A 26,726-nucleotide genomic window follows, 5' to 3' on the forward strand; every position below is an offset into this window, starting at 1 on the left:
TCATTTGCAGTTTCTGATTTTGGTGAATGTTGTGTGGTACACTAAGTTTGGTGAATGCTGTGTGGTACACTAAGTTCCTAAACTCAGAGTATATATTTTGGGGTTTTTAAATAGACAGCAAAAATACATCAAAATTGGCACCCCTCAAACATTACCCACTGGACGGTCCTGTTTGTACAAAGTTAATTCCTCTCACATTATCAAGTGAGGTCATAGTAATATTTTTGCTTCAATGTAACCTTACAGGACTTTTTAGTGTAGGTTTTTATTGTATGCACTGTTTATGTCTTGTAAGCTGTGGCCTTTGTTGTCACAAAAATAAACATTTCAGAAAAAAAAGGGATCTTTATTTCTCACTTTTTTCAGGTAAATGATTCAATTTTAAGAATTACCCCATACATGTACAAACAATGTATACCTAGTTGAAACAAATACTATCTTTAAAAAAAAAAAGATAGCCAACACAGTAAAATTTTGTTCTTTTTACTTATAAGTTTCTACATTTCATTTAAAAAATAACACATGGCGCACAATTTCAATTTTTGATAGTTTTTTTCTAATGCCACAAATTATCAGTATATGGCCAATCGGGAAACAGAATTGCGATCAGTTTACTTGCATTTCCATAGAAGAGCGTCTTTAAGGTCAAAGGGTAAAAAGCGAAAGTTTACCCACTGTGTCAGAAAAAAGAAAAGCAAAAAGCTGAAGTGGAAACTAGGTCAAAAGTAACACTTTTCCTGTGACCATTCAACTGTGACACTAACTCTTTATTTGAAGTGTATGGATTTATAATGATGTGATCTCACCTACACAGAAGAAATATATGCATACATGTTTGTGCTCTTCTTCAATACTTCCATCATATGTGCTCACAAAAAAATAACTTGTTTTTTTTTTTAAAAGAATAGCAATGTAAACAATTGTTGAGTAACAGACTTTATTATCAAAAAAATACATAAACATGTTTAACAAACAGTAGAAAAAATATTGTCCTGTAATACATAGATATTTATAATAAATATCAAATATAAACTTTTCTATATATTATACAAGTTTTCTCACCATCACAAATGTAAAGCATAGGTGGACGATTGAAACTAGTGTATGAGAGTAATTTTTCATTTAATTCAGGATTTAGAATATAAGTGATAATTGCATTGAAATCCTCTGCTTAAAGTAGTAATGAACAACTGTTAACAGTAGAAATATAATTTAAGATTTAACTCTTTAGTGACAGTGCCTACAGTATCACCAAGATTACATGCATTTCCCTTACTATCACAGAATAGTCTCCCTTGTACTATCAACCATTTTGAAAATAAAGATTAAAGGAAATATAAACTCAATAGATGAAATGCACATTTACAGTGAGTAATATAGTTAACTTCAGGGAATGAAGTTAGAGTTTCTTCAATCACCTGATGAAATGTCTTAGATAAGGTAGATAATTGAAAAAAAATATATTTAAATATTTAAACTTTCTATGAGATTAAAATATCTATGAAATGATAAAAATCTCCTTTCAATAGTCCATTTAGCTACCCAAGACATTTTATCAGGTAATTGTCAATCAATCAAGGGAAAGCAACTCTATTCCCTGATGTTAACTATTTTATTTGCTGTAATTGGATACTTTAACCTAAACTAGTAATTTTGCTTTACTTTTGCTAATTAAAGTTTTCTAGAAGTATTAACTAGTGGTAAAATTAGTGTATTTCTCAAAATGAATGAAAACATAACATGTATTTAAATCATATTTTAGCATGTGATTTCAAAATACAGGGTTGTAAGATGTAAATACATGACTATTTAAAAATTATGTGTGTAAAATTAATTCATTCAATCATCCACTCTCTGCACAAATAACAACTAAATATATTATTGTTCAAAAACAATTTCATAGAAATTACAAACTTAAAAGTAACAACAAAAAAACACTGCCTGTGTTTACATAACAAACTAAAACAAGAAAGAAATACCTTAACTATAACCCAAAATAGTATACGTTTAATAAAAAGCTTACAATATTGCCCTCCTCTTCAGGAAATAAATATTGGTGATGAAGACTGGATTTTTTTTCATATTTTGTTTGGACTTTTAATCCTACCCAGAATGAAACAATCCCTTCACCTGTTTTGAAAAAAAAACCAATATGGATCATTTAATACATTCTGGTTTGCAATGCCGAAGAAGAAATGGCTTGTAAGACCCCCTCCCACCCCTCTAAAAAATGGTCAGTGGCTTACAGTTACATCAAAAATATTTTTTTTTTTTTTATAAGAGATTTTTTTACTATTTTTTTACCAAGTTCAATGTACTCATGATCAGAAATGAGACTGAGTAGACTCTAAAAAAATTCCTGTTGAAACCTATCTTAGCCACTTACATTAAAACAAGAAACACTGTCAAGTTACATAAGAGAATACCACAAAGGACTTATATTAAGCTGGGGTTACTGAACATGTCTTAGAAATTCTAAATTATGCCTGTTCAATCTGATTAATATAACACCATCTGTTGTTCCCAATAGTCATCGCATGTAGGATCCAGCAAACACTCTGTTCTACTTTCTGGGTCCTTGTATTTTTCCATAAAATAATGCTTCCACAGTCGCAGAAATTGAAATATGATTGACTGACAAGAAAGATCATCTCAAAAGAGAGCAGAAGGGAATATTGTTGGATCCTACATACAGTGATTGAAGGGAAAAATTAGTAGCTCTAATTTAAGTTAGATTGATGCATGTTAAATCCAAACAGCTTGACAAAGTGATCTTTATTTCTATCATAGAAAATAACTGTAAGTTCTGTAGACTTATGACTTTGTTTGTTTATTGTAAGGGACTTTAAGAATTATTAATAGGGCTCCATGCAAAACCCGAACAGTCGGTTGCAAATGACAAATTTTATTTTAATCCATTTCATATCACTGATGCATCCTTTCTCAAAGTTGAATGTTGGTTTTTGATTTACTGCAATGGTTAATGAGAAAAAAATTACATGGAAAGGATTGAAATTGATTGAAAAAGGGAGATAACTCATTAATTTTATGCAAAATTTGTGTGCTGGGTTAGGGAACTTCAGATTTTTTGCCAAGCCATCCATTGTTGGTTTTAAAAATCTTATTACTTTTTTACATACACATGATATAAACATCACATTGAAACAAAAAAATCAGTGGGATCAAATTTACCCTATGCCAACCATATCATAGGATCAGTCTGATTTTTTACAAGAACAGCCTCTTAACAAGATCATTTCCCTCAGAAATAAATAAATTCAGTGGGATAAAACTTACCCTTTGCCCACATCATAGGATCTGCCTGATTTTTTTACATGGACAGCCTCTTAACAAGATAATTTCCCTTGGAAATGAATAAATTCAGTGGGATAAAATTTACCCTATGCCAACCATATCATAGGATCTGCCTGATTTCACATGGACAGCCTCTTAACAAGATAATTTCCCTTGGAATTAAGATTTTAATAAATGTTTTTATAGCCATTTTTAGAGGTTGTACTTTCTTAATAGTCGTAAAAATACCTAAGAACAATACAACCAATTAGGTCTTATTTTACATTTATCATACAACCAATGATTGCCAGAGTTGTACTGCCTAGCTATGAAACAGCTATAAAAAAAAAAAAATACATGAAACAGCTCATTATAAAAGACCAGTTACAGATATGATATGACACTTAGGGTATTTTTCAAATCTGATTGAGTACTAATACATGTGACTGAAAAGACAAAATATTGTATCCACATTCAAAGCCTGTGTTTATTCATATGGTAGTTTGATTATCTGATTGATTATCTTATCAAATAAACTAACAATGTAGCCATTTAAAGACTTTTAACACTCACCTTTTCCACACACTCTAATAAAAGATATATTTTTTTAAAAAGAATTGCAGGTCCAATTTTAAATTAACTAGTTCATCTCCACTCAATATTTTAAAATTAAAACAAATTTGTCCATGTTATAAATTAATTAGGATTTTGCTTGTAGGTAAAAAACTAGTCATAATTCATGTTTAAAGTTGATTTAGATACCAAAAAAAATTAAAATAATGCAATTTAAGATAGAAATAAGCATTCATAAATGTTCAACATTTGACTAGATGTACCTGTAAAATGAAGTAAAAATAAAAGAGACTGCCTTGAGTTGTTTCCCTTTCTCCAAATCCTTGTATCTATTCTCTCATGATCTTGTAAACCATTTATTTCACCAAGATGTTGTCCGACGGGCAACGGTAATTCTCAGAACTGATCCACATACTGGACAGTTGGGAAATGTCTTCACATCTTTCTTTGGAATGTGCCAGCAATGACCACATCTCATCCTATACTTCTTGAATCTACAAATTTACGGATTCTGTTAAATTGTCAGAACCCATTATCATTTTAAACATACAATTTTTTTTAATTTTCAGACTGTAAGTTCAATCAAGTCCTATTAACTTCTACTCCAACTGTTCCAGTGTATAGAAGTTTTTATCTCTCAACTAAATTAGTAACTTGACAAAAGTAATCATTTCAACTCTTTATTATACTTCTATTCCCTAGTCAGTTAAAATCCCGACTCAAAAACATTATACATCGTTGTAACTCCAAAAAAATACAGTACACCTACATACAAATATGGATTCCTCATACTTTTTTTTTTTAAATACAATTTCAAGTCATCTTCCAAATATACGAAAGAAGATGTTTTCAAAATGTTGGATAAAAGTTTTCATCGACGACATATTTGTCCAGTGTGGTGGACACATTTTTCAACAATCGGTCAGTATTTGAATGGGAACAAATTGTGCTCCTCTACTCGCCGACCTATTTCCTCACTCTTATGAGGCTGATTTTAAAGCTGATATTATCCAAATTAAAGGAAGGAACATCGGTTAGCTAACTCCTTTTATCTGAAATTCCGTTCTATTCATGATATATTATCGTTAAACAATCTTAGTTTCGGGGATTTTATACATTGCATCTACCCATAGAACTTGAGATAAGATACCACAGATACTGTGGAGTCAGCCTCATATCTTGACTTACACTTATAGAGATTGGTGGTAAAGGAAAACTATTGACCAAACTATACGACAAACGTGATGACTTTTCATTCTGTACTGACAACTTCCCTTTTATCTTTGGTAACATCCCCTTAGAACCTGCGCATGGGGTCTTCATATTACAACTCATACATTATGCGAAAGCTTGCTGAACTACGCAGACTTTTTGTACCGTGTTAGACTTCTTACAATTAGGCTTCTGGAACAGGGTTATGTTGCGAACAAGATAGAAGTCATCACTACACAAGTTTTATGGTCGTCATCGGTTCACCTGGTCCATACTCCCAGCTTTTAGTGAGTCCAAGTTGTTCATTTACTTTTGCTACTATGCATGTACTATTTTGGTTATTTTATGTTCTTTTTTGTATGTGTTTGTTTTCCATGGCTGGGCTTGGTCCCTGGATTACATTCTTTTGATTTCCGCTAGAATCTTGGTTCGCTTGATTGCTCTTTTGCCCCGTGTAGCCATTGTGTTATCGATTACATCTGAAAGTAACTAATACTCTTTTAAGAAATTGCGAGCATTGCACCGAATTTCTAGATAGAGCTTTGCGGCTCATACAAAAGCTTTTAGGACAATGATCTGCTAGCCAGAGTTTAAAATCATTTCAAAAGCTTATTGGTAGATATGGAGTGTCCGTTTCCATATGAATTATGACCCCATCTGTCATAAGTACACTTCTTCTTTCATCTGGCTTGGCCTCAGGTGTCTTGCTGGAGGCAGGATCTGCTCATCCTACGGGAGCATCTGAGTTCACTCAGATTTTTCATGAGTTTGTGCTGTCTTTTTGTGTATGTACTATGTACATGTACTGTTTATTGATTTTGTGTTGTTCGATTTGTTTTTCGTGTGTTGGCCTTTTGGTATCACCGGTGTTGATTTATCCAAAGATTTTCCGTCGTTTGTACCTTTTGTATAGTAAATTCTTCATTCTGTATAGAAGGCGCTCAACTCACCTTATTCCACATGCATTGCAAAGTGGTGTTCCATCATCAGCATCTCTCCATAATGGCGTTCGTCTGGTCGAACATGAAGCGCATGTCTTTGCTAAAAGTAAAAATCGGATATTGCTGAACAAAATGTAGAGACTTTAGATGGTGCTATTGAACTGAAAATAGAACTATGAGCAACAAATATATGATAAAATGAAAGATCCACTAAGCTACTGAATAAGTTTTACTTCACCAAAACCAACTGAAATATGTATGGGTCATTCCCAAAAAAATGTGCAGTGGTGTTGTCCCTGTAGCCTGGTGGATGGAAATTATTCAATAAATATACAAAATTTATGTTTTCTGACGTGTTTTGGCCTAAAGATGGGAAAAGATATATGAAATCATAACATATATATGATAAAAAAATATACCCTGATAAGTAGGCATTTGTTGCTGTTTTTTGCATGTCCCTGGCACACTTTTCAATTTTTACATTGGTCTAGGAATTTAAAAATGCATCAAATATTACACATAAAGCCAATAATTTATTGTGTTGGTGAGTAAATTTGATTTTGTAACATCCAAAAATGCATATATTTTACAAATATGTTGATTTTTTTTTTGCCATTGAACATGTCCCGTTTTTTTTTTTTTTTTTTTTTTTTTTTTTTGCCTTTGGTATAACACCAAAGAAAAGTGAGGGCCATGACTTGTCTTGCTTTAAATAATAACTCAAAAAATAGTTTTTTCTCTTTGCCTTAATTCAACATAATCAAATTGCAGACGATGTTTTGCAGCAGAAATGTTACAATGATTTAAAGTCAAAATATGTGAGTACAACTATCTGGGTAACTTTTTTACGGTCTTTGGTATAACCTTGATATACAGTCAATTAAGAACTAAATTAATTCTCATTACTGATATATCACAAAAACTGATAGCAATTGATGACATGTGTTTTTTTTAATGAAGGGTGCAGTTATTCAAATATTGAATGGAAATGTTCTTATGTTTGTCCAGGGTGTAACGGTCCTTGGTGTAACAAGAAAAAATGTTACCCAAAGGACTAAATACATTAGACGAAAGACTTTTTATAAATTATTATATATTTAAAGATGGGAAATGAAATATACAAAGAAACAATACTTTATAATAGCAAACACCGTACAAATTAGAAAACTAAAGCTGATACAGTAATTTTATATTATTTTAGTTTGTGTTATATGTAAGACAACTATTGTGTTTGTCCACGGACATTTATGCAGTAAAAATCAGATACTCCTAACACTGTTTCATGGGTACTTTCGAAAGAAAATGGTACACCAAAGACAGAATGTGTTACATCAAAGACAATTATTTTGTTATTCCATGGACATTTATGCATTTATGATTCATTTTATTTGTCATATAGTTTATCTTGGAAAAAAAAACAACTAAAATTTTGATCAATTAACTTCTCAATTCGATTTAAAATTCAATAGACTATTTACGGGATTCCTTTTGACGGAAAAAGTGTTTTGCAATATTTATGTTATGCCAAAGACGACATTTGTTACACAAAAGACATGTATTAGTGACGTATTTTCTTTTCTCTTCTATATGATATTTGGATTTCAGTGTGTGTTTTGGTTTTTGCTTCCCTTATCTAAACTGATTGGTATTCAGTTGGAATGCCAGGAGGTTCTACAGTGTTTGATAGGTGGTTAATATTCTTGAAAATTGTCCTTGGTGTAACAAATTTTTCCACGGTATAACACCCGGTAAAAAGTTCAATAATTGCATGCTGAAACATTTCTTTTTAAAATGATTGTTATTGTATTGATGCTTCACACTAACATGATGGTGCCATAACAGAAATTCAAAGAACACTTTGAAATAAGGCATTATTCTGGAGATTTTACGAGGCTGATTTCGGCTACATTTCGCACCTGAATATGAAAAAGACCAATAGCAAAAATCATGAAGCTTAAATATAGTTTTTTTTATACTTTTGAACCCATATTACACTACAAACTGTCTAATATCTAAAAACGGTCTATATGACTTATTCCTTTTTTTTTTAAATAACTAAAACAAACGTGTTGTACCAAAGATATTTGCTGATGAAATCAAACACACATCTTAACTTTTGACGGATTTGTACTCTACTTACTCTGGAGATATTTTGGACGATGAATATTTGGAATCCGCAGTCCAAAAAAGTACTATATCTAAAAGAAGATAGCCGACGCAGTAAGATTTGTTCTTTTTACTTATAATTTTTTTACATTTCGTTCAGGAAATAACACATAGCACACAATTTCAATTTTCGATATAGTTTTTTTCGAATGCCACTAAGTTATCAGTATTTGACCAATCGGAAACAGAACTGCGATCAGGTGACTTGCGTTTCCATGGAAGAGCGTCTTTAAGGTCAAAGGGTAAAAAGCGAAACTATACCGACTGTGTCGAAAAAAAAAACCTAGAACCATTCGGTTTTTTTTTGTTTTTTGTTTTTGTTTTTTGTTTTTTGTTTTTTTTTTTTGGAATTGCACATATTTTGAGAATGACCCATATAATAGTTTTTTTAAGCGATTTAATAGTTAGTTTGCCATGTTTATGATATCATCAGGGACATATATATTTTTTGTAATATGAATTATGTCCCTGGATGTTCGTAGAAATTTCCGTTAATTTGTGAAAGAGAGACCCGAAATGTAATATAAAAGTTAAATGAGTTTGGATTTTCCGAGTTTTCAGGAGTTAATTTGGTGCTTCTTTCACTCTTAAGAAGAAGGCTGACCTCCGGTCAGCTTTATCTACGGATAAATTAGTCTTGGAAGTTGTTCATGTTCCAGAGTAGGGGGGTTTAAGATGAAGTTAATTGGGAAAAACCAAGGATAGTACAGAGGAAATAGGGGGGCATGAGAAATTCAAGAATTATTTATGAGCCATGACTGTATAAGAAGTATCGTACAATTGTTCGTGGCATGTCCAGTTGTACAGGTATCTATGCTAGAAATAACCATCTGATATTATTGAACAAAATGTAGATACTTAAGACAATGTTTTTAAAGTAATAAACAGAATCAAGAGCAATAAATATATAAAGGGATATATTAAAGTTTCCAAATCATGCGTCGCTCTTTCTTCTGCTTACCATATCATGTGACTAACCGTTGGATGTAGACCTACAGGGCGCCGAATGGGACTCTTGTGGTTTTGTACTCAAAATTCAATTTTGTACATACAAAAGTGTGACAAAATTGAATTTTTCACAAAAGACAATTTTGTGAGACAAACTCAATTTTGTCACAAAAGTCTATTTTGTATGCAAATTAGTTTACAGAGTCATTTGGATGTGCAAATGAATTCTCTCATCACGATTTTGTAAGAAAGTTTCTCATTGGAAATAGTAACCGTGGGTCTCTATGGCAAGCCAAAGTGGACAAAAATGCCTATTTATTAATATTTATAAATTTTTATAAATGAATTAGAAATATTTATAATTGAATTATAAATATTTATAAATAGGCATTTTTGTCCGCTTTAGCTTGCCATAGGTCTCGCAGACGCAGATTTCCGTTTACTTCGAGCAACCAGGACCGTTAAGGCCGTTTTAAGTGAAATTTAAAAAAAAAATCTTTTAAGTAGCATTCTACAGTAAAACTGTTTTGAAATTACTAAAATTGCTATTATACGCTTTCTATGAGATTTGTTTGATAAAACACGTTTTATAATAGGCGATTTTTCTACTTTCGATTTATTGTGGTTTTTCCCTGGTGAATCATGTGATCATTTCCTGACATCTTTCAACTCCACTATAAAACTTTGCCCGACCTTTTAATTGCAACCAAATTTGTTAAAATTTGACTAGATAATTTGTATTAATGTATTTTGCTGGAAAAAAAGAAACGAAATGTCAGATTAGCCAAGAAAATCATATTAGAAATGTGATGTGCGGTGAAATTTGTTAATCTGTCAAAGTCGGCGAAAGATTATTTTGTTCCACTATCTCTCAAAACTTTTTTGCCAGACACAGAACGATTTCCGATTTCATTATGATTCTATTGATGTATGACACAAGAAATTTGGTTTAGTGGAACAGGTAGAGGGAGATGAAAAACCGAAATAGTACGTGTCTTAACTTTCGTTTCCCTGAATTTTGTAATAACCTATCTTTACATTTAACATTAAGTGACACAGTGGGTTATACGATTACGATATGTGATATTTCTTCAACATATGCTTTACTATAACCGTGCACATTCGTACCTTATCCACTGTATTGCAGTGAATGCTTTAAGTTTGTAATACACGTGTACATGATGCTGCACATTTTGATTACTTTTGCATATCCAAAGGATTCTGTAAACTAATTTGCATACAAAATTGACTTTTGTGACAAAAAACTGAATTTGTTTCACAGAATTGAATTTTGTGACACAGAATTGAGTTTTGTGACACAAAATTGAATTTTGTCTCACAAATTGATCTTTGTGACACAAAATTGATTTTGATTACAAAAATATCAAGTCCCATTCGGCGCCCCGTAAGACTTGCAGGGGATTAAATACAAATGCATTTTGTTTTACTATATTTGGTGAAATTATTTTGAAATTATAATTTTGAATTCATTAGATTTTTATCCCATTGGATTCTTTATTGTCCCATGGGATTCATGAGATGAAAATGAACTTCTGTTATTGAGCGCGCTTTTTACTCCCCCAGTACGGGTATGAGTAGTATATATTTGTTCGTTCCATTTCGATCTATGAAATCACATTGGCTATTGATGTACCGTGATTTTATTGATATAGAAAGAAACAGCAACTAAGAATCGGTCGGGAATCAGCACTCCAGACGGCGAACAAGTTCACTGACCACTAATTATAAGTTGTTTACCTTGTATATTCGAACTGAAGAAAACAATTCAAGATACAGTGTGTTATAGCAACATACAACATCCTATTTTTACGAAAAAAAATCTATTGTATTGATACATTGCAAGCTTATACCTACATGAATAAGGCAAATAGTATTCTGAGGAGTCTGGAGTTTCTTCATCCTCGCTGTATGACCCATACATCCCATAAAACGCCTCTCCGCTGTGGTGGTGATTTTTATTTGTACCATGATTAACATTACTGCAAATTGAACAAATGATATTTTGAGATGCATTAGAAATTTAACATGTAGCGTTCAAATTACAACGTAAAGTTTCCTGGGATTTGAAGAAAAAAAATACCAAGGTACAAAATGTAAACTCGAGTTAGTTTGCATACATCATTTTTTTTTTTTTAGAAACAAACAAGTTCGCTCAAAAATGTAAATGATATTGTGGAAATCGTTACTGTAGAAGACCCATTAAACACTCAATGATTGCTCCTATATACAGTCCAAAGTCCCAATTCAACTGTGTCTCTCGCCCATTTTTTTTTATGGAAGTATAGTCTATAAAGCACATTCTTTTGAACAAAATCCGATGGATTTATCAACCGCCTCTTTATAGATTTATTCGTAAAGGATACGATTTTCAAATCATTGTCTGTTCTTCGAACCTTGTTCACAAATACAGGTATTCGACAACTGATTGCTTTAACATACGTAAAAACTAACTCATTTTTAGTTTAGCTTTAGACCAAATCCTTGACGTTACTACTCCAAATCCAGTCAACTGGATTATTTCTTATGCTGGTAATTTTAATGGTATTGCCGTTCTTTTATATGTTCTTAGCCAGATTTCAGTAACTGCCAGCGTTCTTTAATTGTATATCTCATTTTGTCTATATGTTTTATATTGAGCTATTCTATGAAGGAGAACTGGACACATGACTGAGTGAATTTAATGCTTATTTGTTGTTTCTGTTCATTTTTTACCTCACATTAAAGGGGGATATTAAGGCCTTACAAGATTAGTTTAACCCCACCACAGATATGCATGCATGTGTTTTCGTGTCGTCATTTGACTTTTAGTTTATTTTGAAGAAGTATTATCGTTCTTTTACCAGGGATTTTCTTACTTTTGGTGTCAAAGTATATAAGACATAATACTATCCGGGTGAAATCTTATCCTGTGGATACTATTTCACATTATTTTTCTTCAGAGGATGTTATTTTGAATGTATTCCACACAGGATACTATTGGATGTTACATCTACACTTATAGAAGATCTTTTGATGATCTCTGTAAGTATTAACTTTTTTATAGGGGTTATACGATGGTGCACTTGTGGCGTTTCACCGTATCTGCTCCTTTATCTATTGGTAAGATTATTGTCATCTGTTTGTGGGACATATATACATATTCAATCAAACATGCCATTGATCATAATACTTCACGTGTTCATCATTAGTAGAACATTCTCTGTATCATTGACCTGTAATTGAAAAAAACGTGTCTATGTTTGGATGTAAGTGGGGGAAAATGGATAGTGTGATTTGATGATAGACTATTTCCTCAACCTTATCATTGGATGAAGAGATTACATTTTTTTTAATTGTAGGAGTCTTTGTAATTTTATTAAATGGCGATGCTCATAGATGCGCTCAATACCTTACTATTTTTCATACCTAAATTGTGCAGTAATAAATAAATAACTATCCCCATCTTTGACATGGGTCATCAAAGAAACTGTAGCCCCTTTGAAATTCGGGTCCATCCTCTCTGCACTCCTAACAGGGACATAACTCTTCCTCTTTCTACTTTCATGCGTACTATGACAGTAGGTACAGTCCGAAGACGTATCACTGTTACTATCATCACTGCTGAAATGGTATGATGCGAAATGGCAAGACAGTATTCATATACGACAACGAGTCTGATAATATACATACAACAAGATTAAAACGGTTATAATATTTATAAACCATATATCGAATTAAGTTGTTTTTCTTGCAGACAATGTTAGAAAATGCAAATGTGTTTATAGGAAGAAAATAGCTAAACTAGTTGACAAACAAAGCGTCTCATGGGACATTGTGTGTTGTAAAAGTTTAATCCGTTTAGTTTGAATATAATAAAATGTTCCCAGAGAGAAAGATAAAGAACATTGGAGGGGACAGGGGTATTCGGCTATCCATTTAAACAAACAATGCCGTACTGCCTTAAGAAAAGGGAAGTGGGAAGCGAGAATTGCTATTCCAAAATGTTCCTTGCAAAAAAGGGGAAGAAAATGAAAGATGGTCCTTTACCCTCCACCGCTCGACCCCATCCGACTCCCAGATCTTGCGCCCCGGCCCTTAGCCCTCCCCATTTCATCTGTCTGCCTGTCTGCCTGTGAGCATTTCCCAGACTCCCATCTGTGATCGCTGGCTTTTACCAAAACATGAAAAAGTATGATGAAATTTATATCCAGAGGAAAATATATAGAAATCATCAAATAGTAGCACACTAAGATCAAAATACTTCTACCATGGAAAATAATCCGGAAAAGAATAGTTTATTGAGAGCAACAAAAACGTTGAAATTAAAACATTAACTCGACAAAAACATATCGAGGGTGAAATACTGTTCTCGTTACAGTTCCATAATGCCCTACCTTTTTGTGTGATCGTGACCAAGCCTTAGATCACTTGTCTTTAAATTGTCCAGATTTGGCCGCATTTCACTTTTACAAACATGCAGTAGTGTTTTGCCCGAATTCTGAATCATACTCGGGCTATTTCTAATACTTCAAGAAAAGGATGTGGTGCTATCCGCTTATAGTTCAAAATGATGTAGAGTTGTCCGACCTAATAATAGATGACCCTCACCTTTTTACCGTCTAGACCTTCTTATTATTCAAATTAAACTAACATTAAAAATCGGCACGCTTTCTGCAAGCTCGATGGTATAAATCCATTGTTCACTCAATTGATAACCGGTTACATTGGGTGAAATTTCGATTTAAAGGGGAATGTTTCGATATAAATTATGTTGTGTCGCTGGTTGTTGTACGGAGGAGTTTTTTTTTCATTTCATTGTACTTTACTATCGCCAACACAATTTATCTGAAGTCGCGAAGACGTGAAAAATATTTGTTTTCATCTGATATGATCACACGACTCGATTAGTCACACCTACAAATGAAAGATCAGAAGGTTTTTCAGGTCAAACAGACAGCAGGATTCTTCTTTTGTTTCCACAATAACTGCTTAATTGGCGTTTTCCTTTTAATGGCGCAATAATTCTGCGATACAAATAAGAGCAAACCAAACAATTAAAAGGGGAAGCGTTGTAATGTGCACGGAAATGTGTTGTGCGTAGTGTTTGGTGATTTGTGCGTTACAAATACATTTTATTTAATCAGTAAATATAACTGCATGTAACAATTGACATAGATGGGTTGTATTAGTACAATACACTAATTTGTTGCATTTGTTGCCCGATGAATGTTTCTGGTTTTGTTATTTTTATTCTCTTGATATCTTCATTTGCTCTGACACCCGTACTACCAAAGAATGTGTTAATGAATTATTGATGTAACTGTCACGAATCAAACTTGAAAAAAAAAAAAGCATATGGTACTTTAATTTGGCACCAGTAACTTGGTAGCCGAGGTGGATTGTAGGATTGTAGAAGTTAAGACTCCCAAGAAAACAGAACAGGTGTCACTATAAAAAGTTAGTACAAGGTGAAGTATGTTGAAAAAACCCGAAGTTTTAAGCCAGTTTATCGATCACAGTTTTTTTTCAAACTGAAAGAATTATTTGGCATATAGAGGTAGATTTTGTCGTAGAGTTGAAATCCTCCTTTTCCCAGGAAGGCACGATAAGAGGCAGACTTCGTTGTGTCTGTAATGTACTTAACTAAATTTTAAGTTATTGCAAATTAGTAGAGCCTTTATCCAAGCCCAAAACTCTTTAAGACAAGCTACCACTGTCGCCACAATAATTTTTCAATTCATATTTCCCGCGATGAATTTTCGAGTACCCTCTCGACTTTTGGCGCCTGCGCATTTGTACTGTTGTGAAGATCAACAACATGGCGAACCGAGAACTAACTTTTAACAAAATTTAACATTTAATGATAAGAACGATGCTACATTATCCATTCAAAATGAAAATTTAACCATTTGACATATTAAACACTGTAAAGCGGAACTGACTTCATTGAAGAATCGACCAAATACAGGTTAATACACTAAATTTTCCAAAATTGGCAAAAACTTCAGAAGTCAAAACTCACCCAGTGGTATAGATCTAATGTGGCACAGGCTCCTGTGAGTGTCTTGAAAACTTGGACGTTTAATCTATGCTATAGTATAGCTAAGTCAGCCAAAATCATTAATAATACCAGTGGCTTTAGTTTCATCCTAATTTGTAATATGGGGTAGGCATTGCCTAAATCGGCGAGCACCATGAGCTTTATCATGTACATGTACCGACTGTGCGATAATCTTTAAAATAATAATGGACATTACAAAGTGGTGGGGGTTCGACCCGGATGAGAATTTTTGCTTCGCAAGCACAATATTTTTATTTATATATAACCAGCAAGCAAAAATCAATATTTCTGTTTGAAAATCTGTCCTGTTAATTAAAGGGGGGCTGTCAATAAATGAATAACTTGAACAATTTTTTCCCCAAAATTCTAACCCCATACCCCCCCTTTCCCCTCGTTCTCAAAATGGCCAATAACTTTATAGCACTTTGCAAAACTTTACATTTTTTATCCCTTAAGGGCATCTCTAGCAACATCCATTTCAGTTTTGGCCTGACAGATCAATCTGTACTGATACTGGAAATATTACAGTTCTCCACAGATAGTGGGAATATTTTATACATATCATGTGACGTAAACAAAATTCAGATGACAGTTGCAAATTCCAAACAAGGAAATGATTGCTTTTCCTATCTTAGAAAAGCTATGGTGCGATTTTGATAACATAATGAGAGTTACATTTTTTTCTGAGTTGGGTTAGGTTCTTGCCAGCAATAGTGGAACAGCGGAGATACATGTATGTACATCCACATGTTTCGCAAAGTTTTTATAAACATAACATTCCCTTCCTTAAATAAGTAAAATAAATTATAGAAAGATTTGAAAACTATCAGAAACGATGAATCTATTTTTACTGAAGTGTAATCTTAACCTCTTCTTTTTTTATTTGTTTGATTGAAGGAAATGATGAATTTTCTTTGTAAGGACAGTTTTTTTTTGTTACTTCCGGGACATGACTTTTTTTTCTTAAAGATATTGGGGAACCTTAAGGGAAATTTAGAAAGTGCATAATGATCTGAATAACTTTTTAATTGGAAAAAAGTACTGTGTATGTTTTTGTTTATTTTTAGCTGTTCATCATGTATTCCAGAGCTCATCTGCTGATTGAAAGAGAATACGAGAAACTTCAAAAGAATCAGCCATGGGTATTAATACAATAGATATAAAATTTGATTGTAAAAATGATTACAGTTTACATGTATATGTTTTATTTCATGTAATTTAATTGATGTAATTTAAATGGTTATATAAATGTATTTGTTGCTATAGCATTTTGAAAATGCATGTAAGTAATTTCTATTTACCTTATGATACCCAGTAGTTAAAATGGTGCAATTTGGATCTAAAAAGTTCAACATTAAATAATTGCTTGAGAGGAATTACAATCATTTGCAATATTAGTTTGTTTTATGAATTGTCATATTTTGATATGGCAATTCACTTTCACATAACTTACTAGTAAAAGATGTAAAACTTTAAAACTACAGAATAATAATACAAGATAAAAAAATATTGAAATATAAACACTCCTTAGGATCTGGAAAATTGGAAAACTTTTTTTCCTTAATGAATAGGAGATAAAAATGCTTTTTATTTGTTTTATTTTCACATTTGTGTGAATTATTATCAGTATGATACTGATTAAATTTGATTAAAATCTAGTCAAATCAATACTACTTCATAACACTGTAAAGTGCTAGTATTGTTTGATTTTATTAGAATATTTTTATCTTCATTTTAGGGTATTGAAGCTGCACCACTACAAGAAGACAGTTTATTTGAATGGGTTGCAAAATTGAAAGGACTGAAAGATTCATTATGGGAAGGTAAACTTCATATTTGTCCTGAATACACCTGTCATTTCTAACTCATTTTATTACTCATAATTGTACTGATATGATTTACAGTTTTAATTATTTGTTAACTTTATACCCATAATTTGTTCAAGAAGTAAGGTATTAAATTGACACTCTGATACCTGTCATAAACAATGTTCAGCATTATGACAAAGACATTCAATGATGTAATGAAACACAATTTTTGAAGAAATGAAGTTGATTTATGATAACTACTTACATGTTATAGAGTTGATTGTGTTTTTCACTGTATTTACATTGATTAAACATTTTCATGCATGTGTTCTTTTTATTCAGGTGGAGTATTTCGTTTGTACATAAAATTTGATGAGAATTTCAATGTACGACCACCAGATATCTGTTTTCATACCATTCCCTTCCATCCAAATGGTAAGTGTATAGTGATTTAATCATAGTGAATCAATAAGAAACAGTGTTCCAGTTGAAAAATTAGTTTAGAGGGGTCACAGTGTTGGAAAAGATGGCATTTCAAAGAATTACAACCAAAAACAGAGGTTTTTACTAATACGATGTTTCATTCTACCAGGCATGTGATATTTCTGTTGAACCAGCTGTCCACTTTTACAAATCTGTATTTTATGTAACAATTTTATGTTTGACCGTTTATTTACACTTGTACTTCTGGTTTTTCCAATTTCATCTTCCCTGTTGTTCTTCTTTTCTCATCCTTGTTGTTCCTCTTTTCTCATCCTTGTTCTTCTGAAAAGCAGAAGAAAAAATTGAAAAGATGGAGGGGTGCTGTTCCTGACTTCTTTAGTCTAGCTGTGACACTGACAAATGCACAACTTAGATGCTCAATTAAGTTTATAAATTGGTGTCTAGATTTATGTCTTTATTATTTATTAATTCTATGTTCACTGACACATTTAAGGAATGTTACTAATATCTGAATATGTTATCTTGTATAAAGTCTTTGATTAATACAGAAGTGGTTTATGTTATGGATAAATCAAACCAAAGTTCTTTATGCAAGATAATAAATTCAGATATTAGTATCATTCCTTATAATTTGATATTTTGGCAAAATTTATGATAAATTCATATTAATTTATTCCAATACATAAATACAAATGCCTTTTTTGATACAGGATTATTTCATTGAAAAAAGTAGTCCGGTTAAAAGGGACTTGGTTTAAAGTTCATGACTTTGTTTATTGACAAGGTGATAGAAAAATTTTGTATCCAAGATAAAATAAGAATGGCAACTTCTTTTCTAACAGTAAAAATTGTCATATTAAATTATTATTTGATAAAACAAAACATTTAACTTGTGTATAATACATTTTTTTATTTTGACAAAAAGAATTTTTTGTAAAATTAAAAATGGGAGGTAGAAATACCCAATAATATAATATTATGGTATTGTATTATTTGTTTAGGTGTCATTGATTTCATTTTTATGTGAAAGGGTTGCAAGTTATAAACTCTATTGAAATAAAAGGCATTTCTAGAGCTCATAGTGAAAACAAATCTAGGAGATCAAATTTTCCAATGATAAGAAGGGGAGAGGAAAAATCAATCAGGGCAGAATGTTTTTTTTTTTTTTTTTTTTTTTTTTTATAAAACTTTGGATGGAAAAATTATCTTAGTTCTCTTCTGTGGAAACCAAATGACTGCTTCTTTTTATTTGATATTTTGAGAACTCTTTTTTTTTTGCATCATACATTGCCTTATGTTACTTCCAAGCTTTCATGCTGTATGTTTTATTGACAATAATACTGCTGAATCTTTTCCCCATTAATATTATTTCCATTTTATGTGAAACTCTTAAAATTGAAAATTGCCTCTACAATTTTAGCAACAGTAAGAAATTTTCCCAAATAAAATATTTGAGTCTCATTTAAAAGCAAATATATCAGTCACTTTTTCAGTGTTTCCTTTTGAGCAATGATATTGACATGATTTAAACTTTATTTTTCAGTTGATATGATAACAGGCAGACCCTGTATAGATTTCCTAGATGATTTCTCAAAGTGGAAAAATACATACAGTCTTTCATTTATTTTAGTATCTATACAGGTAAATTGTAAAAAAAAATTGAATTATCTCCCGCTTGACCATGGCTTATTGTTTTCTTTCAGTAAATGGAACCTAAAGTCAAATTTTTCTACATAATCTGAACTTTTAGTGAGCAATTATAGAGTGGCTATTTGCTTATTTCAATTTCAATTCCAGAAATACTGAATAGTAAATTTGTGCTAAATGGATGATTTAGAATTGAAACTTTCTTTCTCTTACATTTTATGTTCAATCAAATAATTTCTTTTAAAATTCTCATAGAATTTACTATCCAATCCAATTCTGGATGGACCAGTGAATCCAGAGGCATCTGATATGATTGTACACTCACCTCATGCGTACAAACAAATGGTTCTTGACTGTGTAGCAGCTAGTCAGAGAGTTGAAGGTATTTTTGTTTAAACATATCTTCATGGTAAAATTTTAAACATGGGTTTATGAAAGTTAAATTATTGACTTATATGTCTTCTCTTAACTGAACCACCTCAGTGGTCTCGTGTTAATTCATACAATTGGGTATGGGTGGATCTTTGTTTTTTACATTTGGTTATAGTTGAATTGTACCATAGACTAGTCTATGATTGATTGTTGCTTTTTTTCTGGTCTTAACTTGGTGTATAGTAGATAGAGTCAAAATTGATTAAATGATTCTCCTCCCAGTGGGTTGTTTCTGTTTCTGTCACAGTTAGAATCAGATTTGAGCTTTAGACTGGTACTAAGCGTGTTCTGTCCAATTGATACTAAGAATTTAATCCTACTGAGAGTGCAAGAAACAGATTTCTGAGGATGTCTGAGATTTCCTAATCTTGCATTCTCTGTTGGGGTTGATTCTTTGAAAATTAGTAAGCCAAATTACGATGTCATGCTTACCACTGTTCCTTTAGTTCGGTTTTACAATGTCATAAATTTTTAAATTGTGTCATCACAAACGTAACATGTTTTGTCTCACCCATGGATGAGCAAAGATATCTTACATGGTAAAAATAGGAACATCCTTGTCACAAAATAGGAACATCCTTGTCACAAAAATAGGAACATCCTTGTCACAATAGTCAGACATTATGTTCACTTCCTCAAATATATCAAATATTTATCATGGATTTTGAATACAATTTTTCAAGGTCTTCAGTCTTCTATTATAACAAATAAACTAAGATTCATTACATTTCAAAATGATGTTTCATAAAGTTGTTTGTGCTCAATTTTACATAAGAATGATTCCTTTTTTTAGATACAGATCATAAACATATAATAGCATGTTCTATAAAAAAGAATAAGCCACAAGAATTTATAAACATCTTTATAATTACCAATATTTCAGCTGGTATAACACCCCACTCAGACATGGAGTCTAGAGTAAGATTTGCCACACCAACAGAGGCAGTAAAAACAGCTAATGCCCCTAAGCCTGCAGGATCTCAAAGAATAACTAGACTATCTTTTGATGATTATTATACTACATGGAGTGGTATAGCTACATCTAAACCTGCTATGGAGGTGAAAAATCCATGTAAGTATTGAAAATCAAAAGAGCTGTTCCAGCTATGAATTTTTTTTTTTAATCTCAAATTGACCAGTAAAACATGTACCATTAAATACTGTGTAACTAGAATTAGTTTTGTTTATGTGGTGACTTTTTTTTATAGTTTTTCAAGGTGAAAAACAACACAATTTCTATAGAAAATGTATCCAGATGTATTAATTTTAGGAAAACTTAATATACTCAAAATATTTTGCAGTATCACACCATGGACAATATGATACAATCAAGTGATATGAAAAAAAAATCTGTTGCAATTGATTGTTGTGTGATTCTGTCACATTTTCTGTAAAAACTTAATGGTGAAAAGTGAAGTTTAAGCATTTCTTATGTTGTTCTCCCATAACAAATGTGGATGTTATAGACAGATCATCAATAAGATTCTTGTCATGACAGATGCCGAAGTTCAAGAGGCCAGATATTCCAAGAATCATACAGAAAAAGTTTTTTTAACTTGTGTAATTTAAATTTCGTGAAATATCAACTCGCTTAATTTAATTTCAACATCATAACATCATAACTTGCAATATCAAACTTTCACTCGTCATGAAACCAATAATTTAACAGTGCTATACTGAAGGTAACTGTCCTTCCTAAATAATTTGTTAGGGAATTTTAGCTGTGTAGTAGAATGTCTTTCAATTATAAGTTATCAAGTTAAAATTCTAAAACAAGTGAGTTAATAGTGTTTTCAACAGAAACTTGTGAAGACATGGTTATTCATATGCTTTGAATGGTCATGTTGGGGGCACCCCATCATGATATGGAGGCATGTACTTGCAATAAACAGCTTTAACCCTTGTATAATATTGTAGAATGTCATGAATGAGGGCAGCATAATGCAGCCATGCCATGCTAAATTGGTCTGGGCAAACTTCTAGTTATAGAGTTTTAGGAAACATTTTTTTTTCAGTACTAGAGTTGATAAAGGATGATACAATATTACATAAAGCCCATCTTGGTCTCCCACAGGAAGAAATTGAAGAACAGATGAAAAGACAAATAGAGGAGTATGTCTCTTTAATTGGTATTTATAATTATCATTTGAACAGTATTATTTGTGTTTGGTGATGTTTAAACTCAAATTAAAGTACATTTTATCATTAAAAACAAAGATTTTCTATAAACAGAACATGTCTTAACATTGGAGGCTAAAGGAATAGAATGGAATGATGTTTTGCTATATCTTTCCTAAATAGTTTTAAATTTTTTTTATATTGTTAATGTAGAATTTAATGCATGCATCATTTGATAAATGCAATTTGGAAATTTGATAATGAAAAGCAAAACAAATTTTCTGTGTATTTAGAAAAAGGGTTAAAAAGTTGTACACTTTCTATTTTTGAAACGTAATGAAAACTTCAGTGATACAGCTGTAATGACACCAAGTTAACAGTGTTTCAGTACAGGTTTACTTAATAGTCATGAAAAAGGTCGAAATATATAGTCAACTTTTTAGTCAGCAATTGAATTACTCAAAGTTCTCCAAATTCATTCTACTGAAAAATATTTCTCAATTTTTTAAATTCACTACAAATAGCTATGTAACCAGTCAATTTTTTCACTATAGATCACTATGTAACCAGTCAATTTTTGTTCACTTTAGATCACCATGTAACCAGTCAATTTTTGTTCACTTTAGATCACCATGTAACCAGTCAATTTTTGTTCACTTTAGATCACCATGTAACCAGTCAATTTTTGTTCACTTTAGATCACCATGTAACCAGTCAATTTTTGTTCACTACAGATCACTATATAACCAGTCAATATTTGTTCACTTTAGATCACTATGTAATTAGTCAATTTTTGTTCACTTTAGATCACTGCGTAACCAGTCAATATTTGTTCACTATAGATCACTATGTAATCAGTCTATTTTTTTTCACTACAGATCACTATGTAACCAATAAATTTTTGTTCACTTTAGATTGTTATGTTATCAGTCAATTTTTGTACAGTTTAGATCACTATTTAATCAGTTAATTTTTGTTCACTTTAGATCACTATGTAACCAGTCAATTTTTTACTCCAATTTCTCATTCTCAATCAATACTTATAGCAAATCTCAAATTATTAACGGGACATACTAAATTGTTTTACATTGTTGTAGAAGTTGACAAAAATATATGGACTTGGCATATACTATGTATCACATTCTATATGATTCTTAGATGAATCTGTACTTTGTAGGCATTCAGCCCTGATGTATGGTAACTTCAAAAGCAGACCTAATGCTGAGGATGAGAAGGCTGCCAAAATGGCGAGACTGAGTAAAATGAAGAAGATTTATCTTCCTCCACGACTTTCACCCAGTGAGTACTGCAGCAAGTCAATTACTCAAATACTTGATTTTAATTTCAACTTCTGCGAAACAACATCCATATTGATGAATTTTCAGTGGGAAAAAGCATGTTTTTTTTCAAATTGTACATTATCCTATGGTACTATTATTTTTGTCATTACAATCCATCATTGTATGATTCTCCATGTAGTTATTTATGGTAGACACTATCAGTTTTCAATTAAGTTTATCATGTTAAGTGGCAACTTTGATATCCAAGTACTAGTAGTTGTCTATAAAAATCAGACAAAGGATGATTCATGTATGTCAGAAACCCACCAAGTTTACTTTTACTTCAGAATCAGATCACATGACCAGTCTTAGTTTGTCATTCTGTTACAGATCACATGACCAGTCTTAGTTTGTCATTCAGTTGTACTTTTGAGATAAATAATATTTCGATTATATATGAAACTGTCTTTTTGCAAGAATTATCATCTTGCTTTGGTTCAGTTTGGTTGATTTTTGTGAGATGAATGTATGGGTTTCTCAAAAGTACAGATCTGAATACTGGAAGGACTATTGTTACATAAAATATACCATATGTAGAACAAAAAAAACCATTGTGCAATTGGTTTTTCTACACAATTAATCACTTTAACAGTAGGAGAGTTATCATGTATGGACTAGTACATGTACTTAAATACAATAAATTCAGTGTTATCTCCTTGTAAATTAAGTTCAGGAGGGATATAGAAAGTCAGCTGTTCATGGGTAACATTCTTAGTCACATCCTTGACCAAACTTGTAACATATTCAGTCCTTATAAATATCAAAAATCCTAATTGATTTCAAGGTCATACCCTAATATCAAAATATTAATAAGGAGTTCCCATGCTTAGTGTTGACCTTGTTTATTTAAGTACTATTCTGTGTAAGAATTGTGCTATGGGTGGCACATCATTTTTGCTCAGTTTGGTCTTTTATGCCTCAAATACTTTCAATACATCTAGAAAACAACTGAAATCTCAGCACTTTATTCTTCATGTGCCACACCTTATACACATTTTCCTGATTCTGAAACAGAGAAGAACTTAAAAATATTTATGCTATCTCCAATTTGGCTGTAGGTTTTTATCCAAGATGGAAATATAAATAAAACCTCTTATTTGTCAACATATGAAATCTTTTTCAGCTCCATCAACAAACCCACCCCCAACTGGCCACAAAGACGATACATGGGAGAAAGAAGTTGATGAACTGGTAAACTGGTCCTCTAAACTGGATGCTGCTGCTTTAGATGAATGACGAATAATTTATATTATTTTTGTGTTTGATAGATGTGATTATAGAAGAATTTTTTTCCAGTGGGCATATATACAACTGCCACTTCACATTTCTGTTCATGGAAAACAATTCTTTCCATCAGCTTTTGCCATGAATGTGTGAAGATGAAGGTTTCTTCATGTTTTACAATAAAAACCAATCAATAAAAGGGATTACCAACAAATTTATTCTCACTTATGACATTTTTTTTGTAAGAAATGGTTGACTGTGATAAACTTATGTTTTTTTTATGTGTATGAAATGTTTATTTAAAATGTGTATGCAATTATTTATTTATATCCAGTATTCTCAAGCATTTTATCTGTATAATTTACTGCAATAATTAAAATTTTAATTATAAATGCAATGAAATGGTTAAAATCTATGTTGATAGAAAATGGAGGTAAGTTATGAAAAATTTATATATTTTAGTCAGCAACAGGCAGGTTTTTTCTACCTATTATGGATATTGACTCTGCAAATCTTCATCTAAACAGAATTTTATTGAAAATTTGAAGCTACGTTGTATACATTGAGAAATTACAGATCTTAACATCAATGCACACAGAAAAGTATGCCTTATATACAAGTTATTTTGTTCTTATGCATTTTACGGTACTCTTTTAATCTGCCTTAATTGAATAAATATTTACATTGATATATCTTACAATTTATGCTGCTAATCTCTTGCAACTAATGCATAGTGAAGCTGATATTACATATGTTATATGCAAATTGCATCGCACTAATTCCAGAATTACAATCCACAGTCATCTTTTTAAGCTCACTTGGCTGTAAGCCATGTTGGCTCTTGCCATCACTCAGTGTCTTGTCATCGTCGTCGTTAACAATTCTTCAGACATCTTCTCCTCAGAAACTACTGAATGGATTTGGATGAAACCTAAGATGGTGTTCCTTAGAGTATTCTGCACAAAGTGACTTTGAATTTTTGGTCTGTTCAAAAACATGGCTGCCGTTACTAAAATTAAAACGGGTAAGATAGTAGTTTTTGGCGTATATCTCCAAAACCATTAGGTTTAACCAAATTCAGATGGGTAAAAGTGTTCATGGGTTAACAGTTTTTTGCAAATAACTCAAAAGCAATTAAATTTAGTAAAATTCTGATGGAGAGTAATAGTGTTAATCATCAGAAGACAAAATTTGCCAAAATTATCACAACGATTTGTTGCCTATTGAAGGAGTTTCGGCCCCTAAAATATTTTTCACTTGTACAAAATTTGATAAAAGTTGGTAGAATTTTTTTAAGGGTTTCCTACATAAACTGATCATTTAGATTCATATTTCAATGATTTTTGGTTTCTATAGGAAACAGGGTGTTTTAAGTTGAATGGTGATGACAAAAGATTGTTCTGGGCAGCCAATTTCCCACTAATTTTATACTTGCTTTGATTTCAACAATAATTGGTTTATATAGTAAACATGTCCTCCTGATATGAATGGTATTAATGAAAATGTTGGATAGCCATGGTCTAACTTCATTTTATGTTCTTAGAAATGTATACTGGGCTAATTTCCCTTCAGACCCTGTGGAATAACAGGGCATATTGGGAACAACAGTGCCTAAGGTACTCTTTTAAACTTACAGCATTCATCAGTATATGCTCTTTTTTTAAGTAATTTATTGTCAAGCATGGGTAACAAAGCAGGATACCTTTACTTATTTAGCTTTAGATATCAGCAAAAATAGACCAATTCCAAGAAAGCAAAATCCAAGTACATGGCCTAAACATTAACACAAGAAACAGATGATCGACATTTACGATGTAAAAACAGAAGAAGATACAATATTGTCATGCTAGGCATACTCCCACTGGTATAGGAAGTTGGTATTGAAAACCAAAATATCTTACAACAAATGCCCCATATATAAAGCCACACACCAAATTCTAAATAAATTCATTTGTGAGAAGCTGAGATTTTGTGATGAAAAATTTTCCCTATCATTCCACATAATGAAAAATGGAAAATTAGGAAGTTGATACTGGACAGGAACAAAACTGAATGTGCTCCGAAATATACGCAATCTAATTAAAATTAAGACCTCATAATTGTTCCAGTCACTACATGTAGTGAGAACAATTGGTAGGTCTAATTTTAATTTGATTAAACTATATGTTTGTTTGTTTGTTGGGGTTTAACGTCCGAGCAGCAATATTTCAGCTATATTCAGACGATGAACATGAAATTGATGATAAAATGAACATGAAATTAAAAAGGGATGGGACACAAGGACATTGGGGTCGACAAATTTTAATTGCCACTGGAAATAGGGAGAGGTGGGTAGGGTCGGGCAATTTAGCCTCCTGTGGCAGAGCCTTATAGTTCCTAATCCGGGAGAATACCACAGTAGGGTTCTTTAACGTGCGAGGAATGTGGCATCTTTCCCAACACGGTGCACCACTATGGTTTGCGGTCAGGTTTTCCCTATTATAGCCTGACAACCCCAGCATGTAACACGCCAGGGGTA

The 26,726-nt window shown here is 31.9% G+C and overlaps 2 protein-coding genes across 3 annotated transcripts; one reads left to right on the plus strand and one right to left on the minus strand.

Annotated features, from left to right (window-relative positions):
• Nucleotides 1-841: 841 nt before the first annotated feature.
• Nucleotides 842-13,593, minus strand: LOC148628594 (GATA-type zinc finger protein 1-like). Its single transcript, XM_088568031.1, has 5 exons — nt 13,529-13,593; nt 12,561-12,755; nt 11,010-11,134; nt 6,030-6,120; nt 842-4,361 (listed from the first exon to the last, which is right to left on the minus strand). The coding sequence occupies exons 1-5, from the start codon at nt 13,591-13,593 to the stop codon at nt 4,229-4,231; spliced, it is 609 nt and encodes a 202-aa protein (XP_088424157.1). The 3' UTR covers nt 842-4,228.
• A 1,334-nt stretch (nt 13,594-14,927) lies between these two features.
• On the plus strand, nt 14,928-24,898 carry LOC148628595 (ubiquitin-conjugating enzyme E2 U-like). 2 transcript variants are annotated; one of them, XM_088590731.1, is made up of 10 exons: nt 14,928-15,102; nt 16,263-16,337; nt 16,934-17,018; nt 17,346-17,438; nt 18,991-19,088; nt 19,350-19,476; nt 20,410-20,598; nt 21,542-21,638; nt 22,822-22,943; nt 24,108-24,898. In XM_088590731.1, the coding sequence occupies exons 2-10, from the start codon at nt 16,272-16,274 to the stop codon at nt 24,218-24,220; spliced, it is 990 nt and encodes a 329-aa protein (XP_088446857.1). In that variant the 5' UTR covers nt 14,928-15,102; nt 16,263-16,271; the 3' UTR covers nt 24,221-24,898. The 2 variants fall into 2 exon arrangements, with proteins under 2 accessions (XP_088446857.1, XP_088446866.1); XM_088590740.1 differs by lacking the exon at nt 14,928-15,102 and adding an exon at nt 15,167-15,190.
• Nucleotides 24,899-26,726: the final 1,828 nt, after the last annotated feature.

The sequence above is a fragment of the Perna viridis genome, chromosome 1, assembly GCF_037379345.1.
Source record: "Perna viridis isolate PV_CMFRI_1.1 ecotype Kerala chromosome 1, ASM3737934v1, whole genome shotgun sequence".
NCBI lineage: Eukaryota > Metazoa > Mollusca > Bivalvia > Mytilida > Mytilidae > Perna > Perna viridis.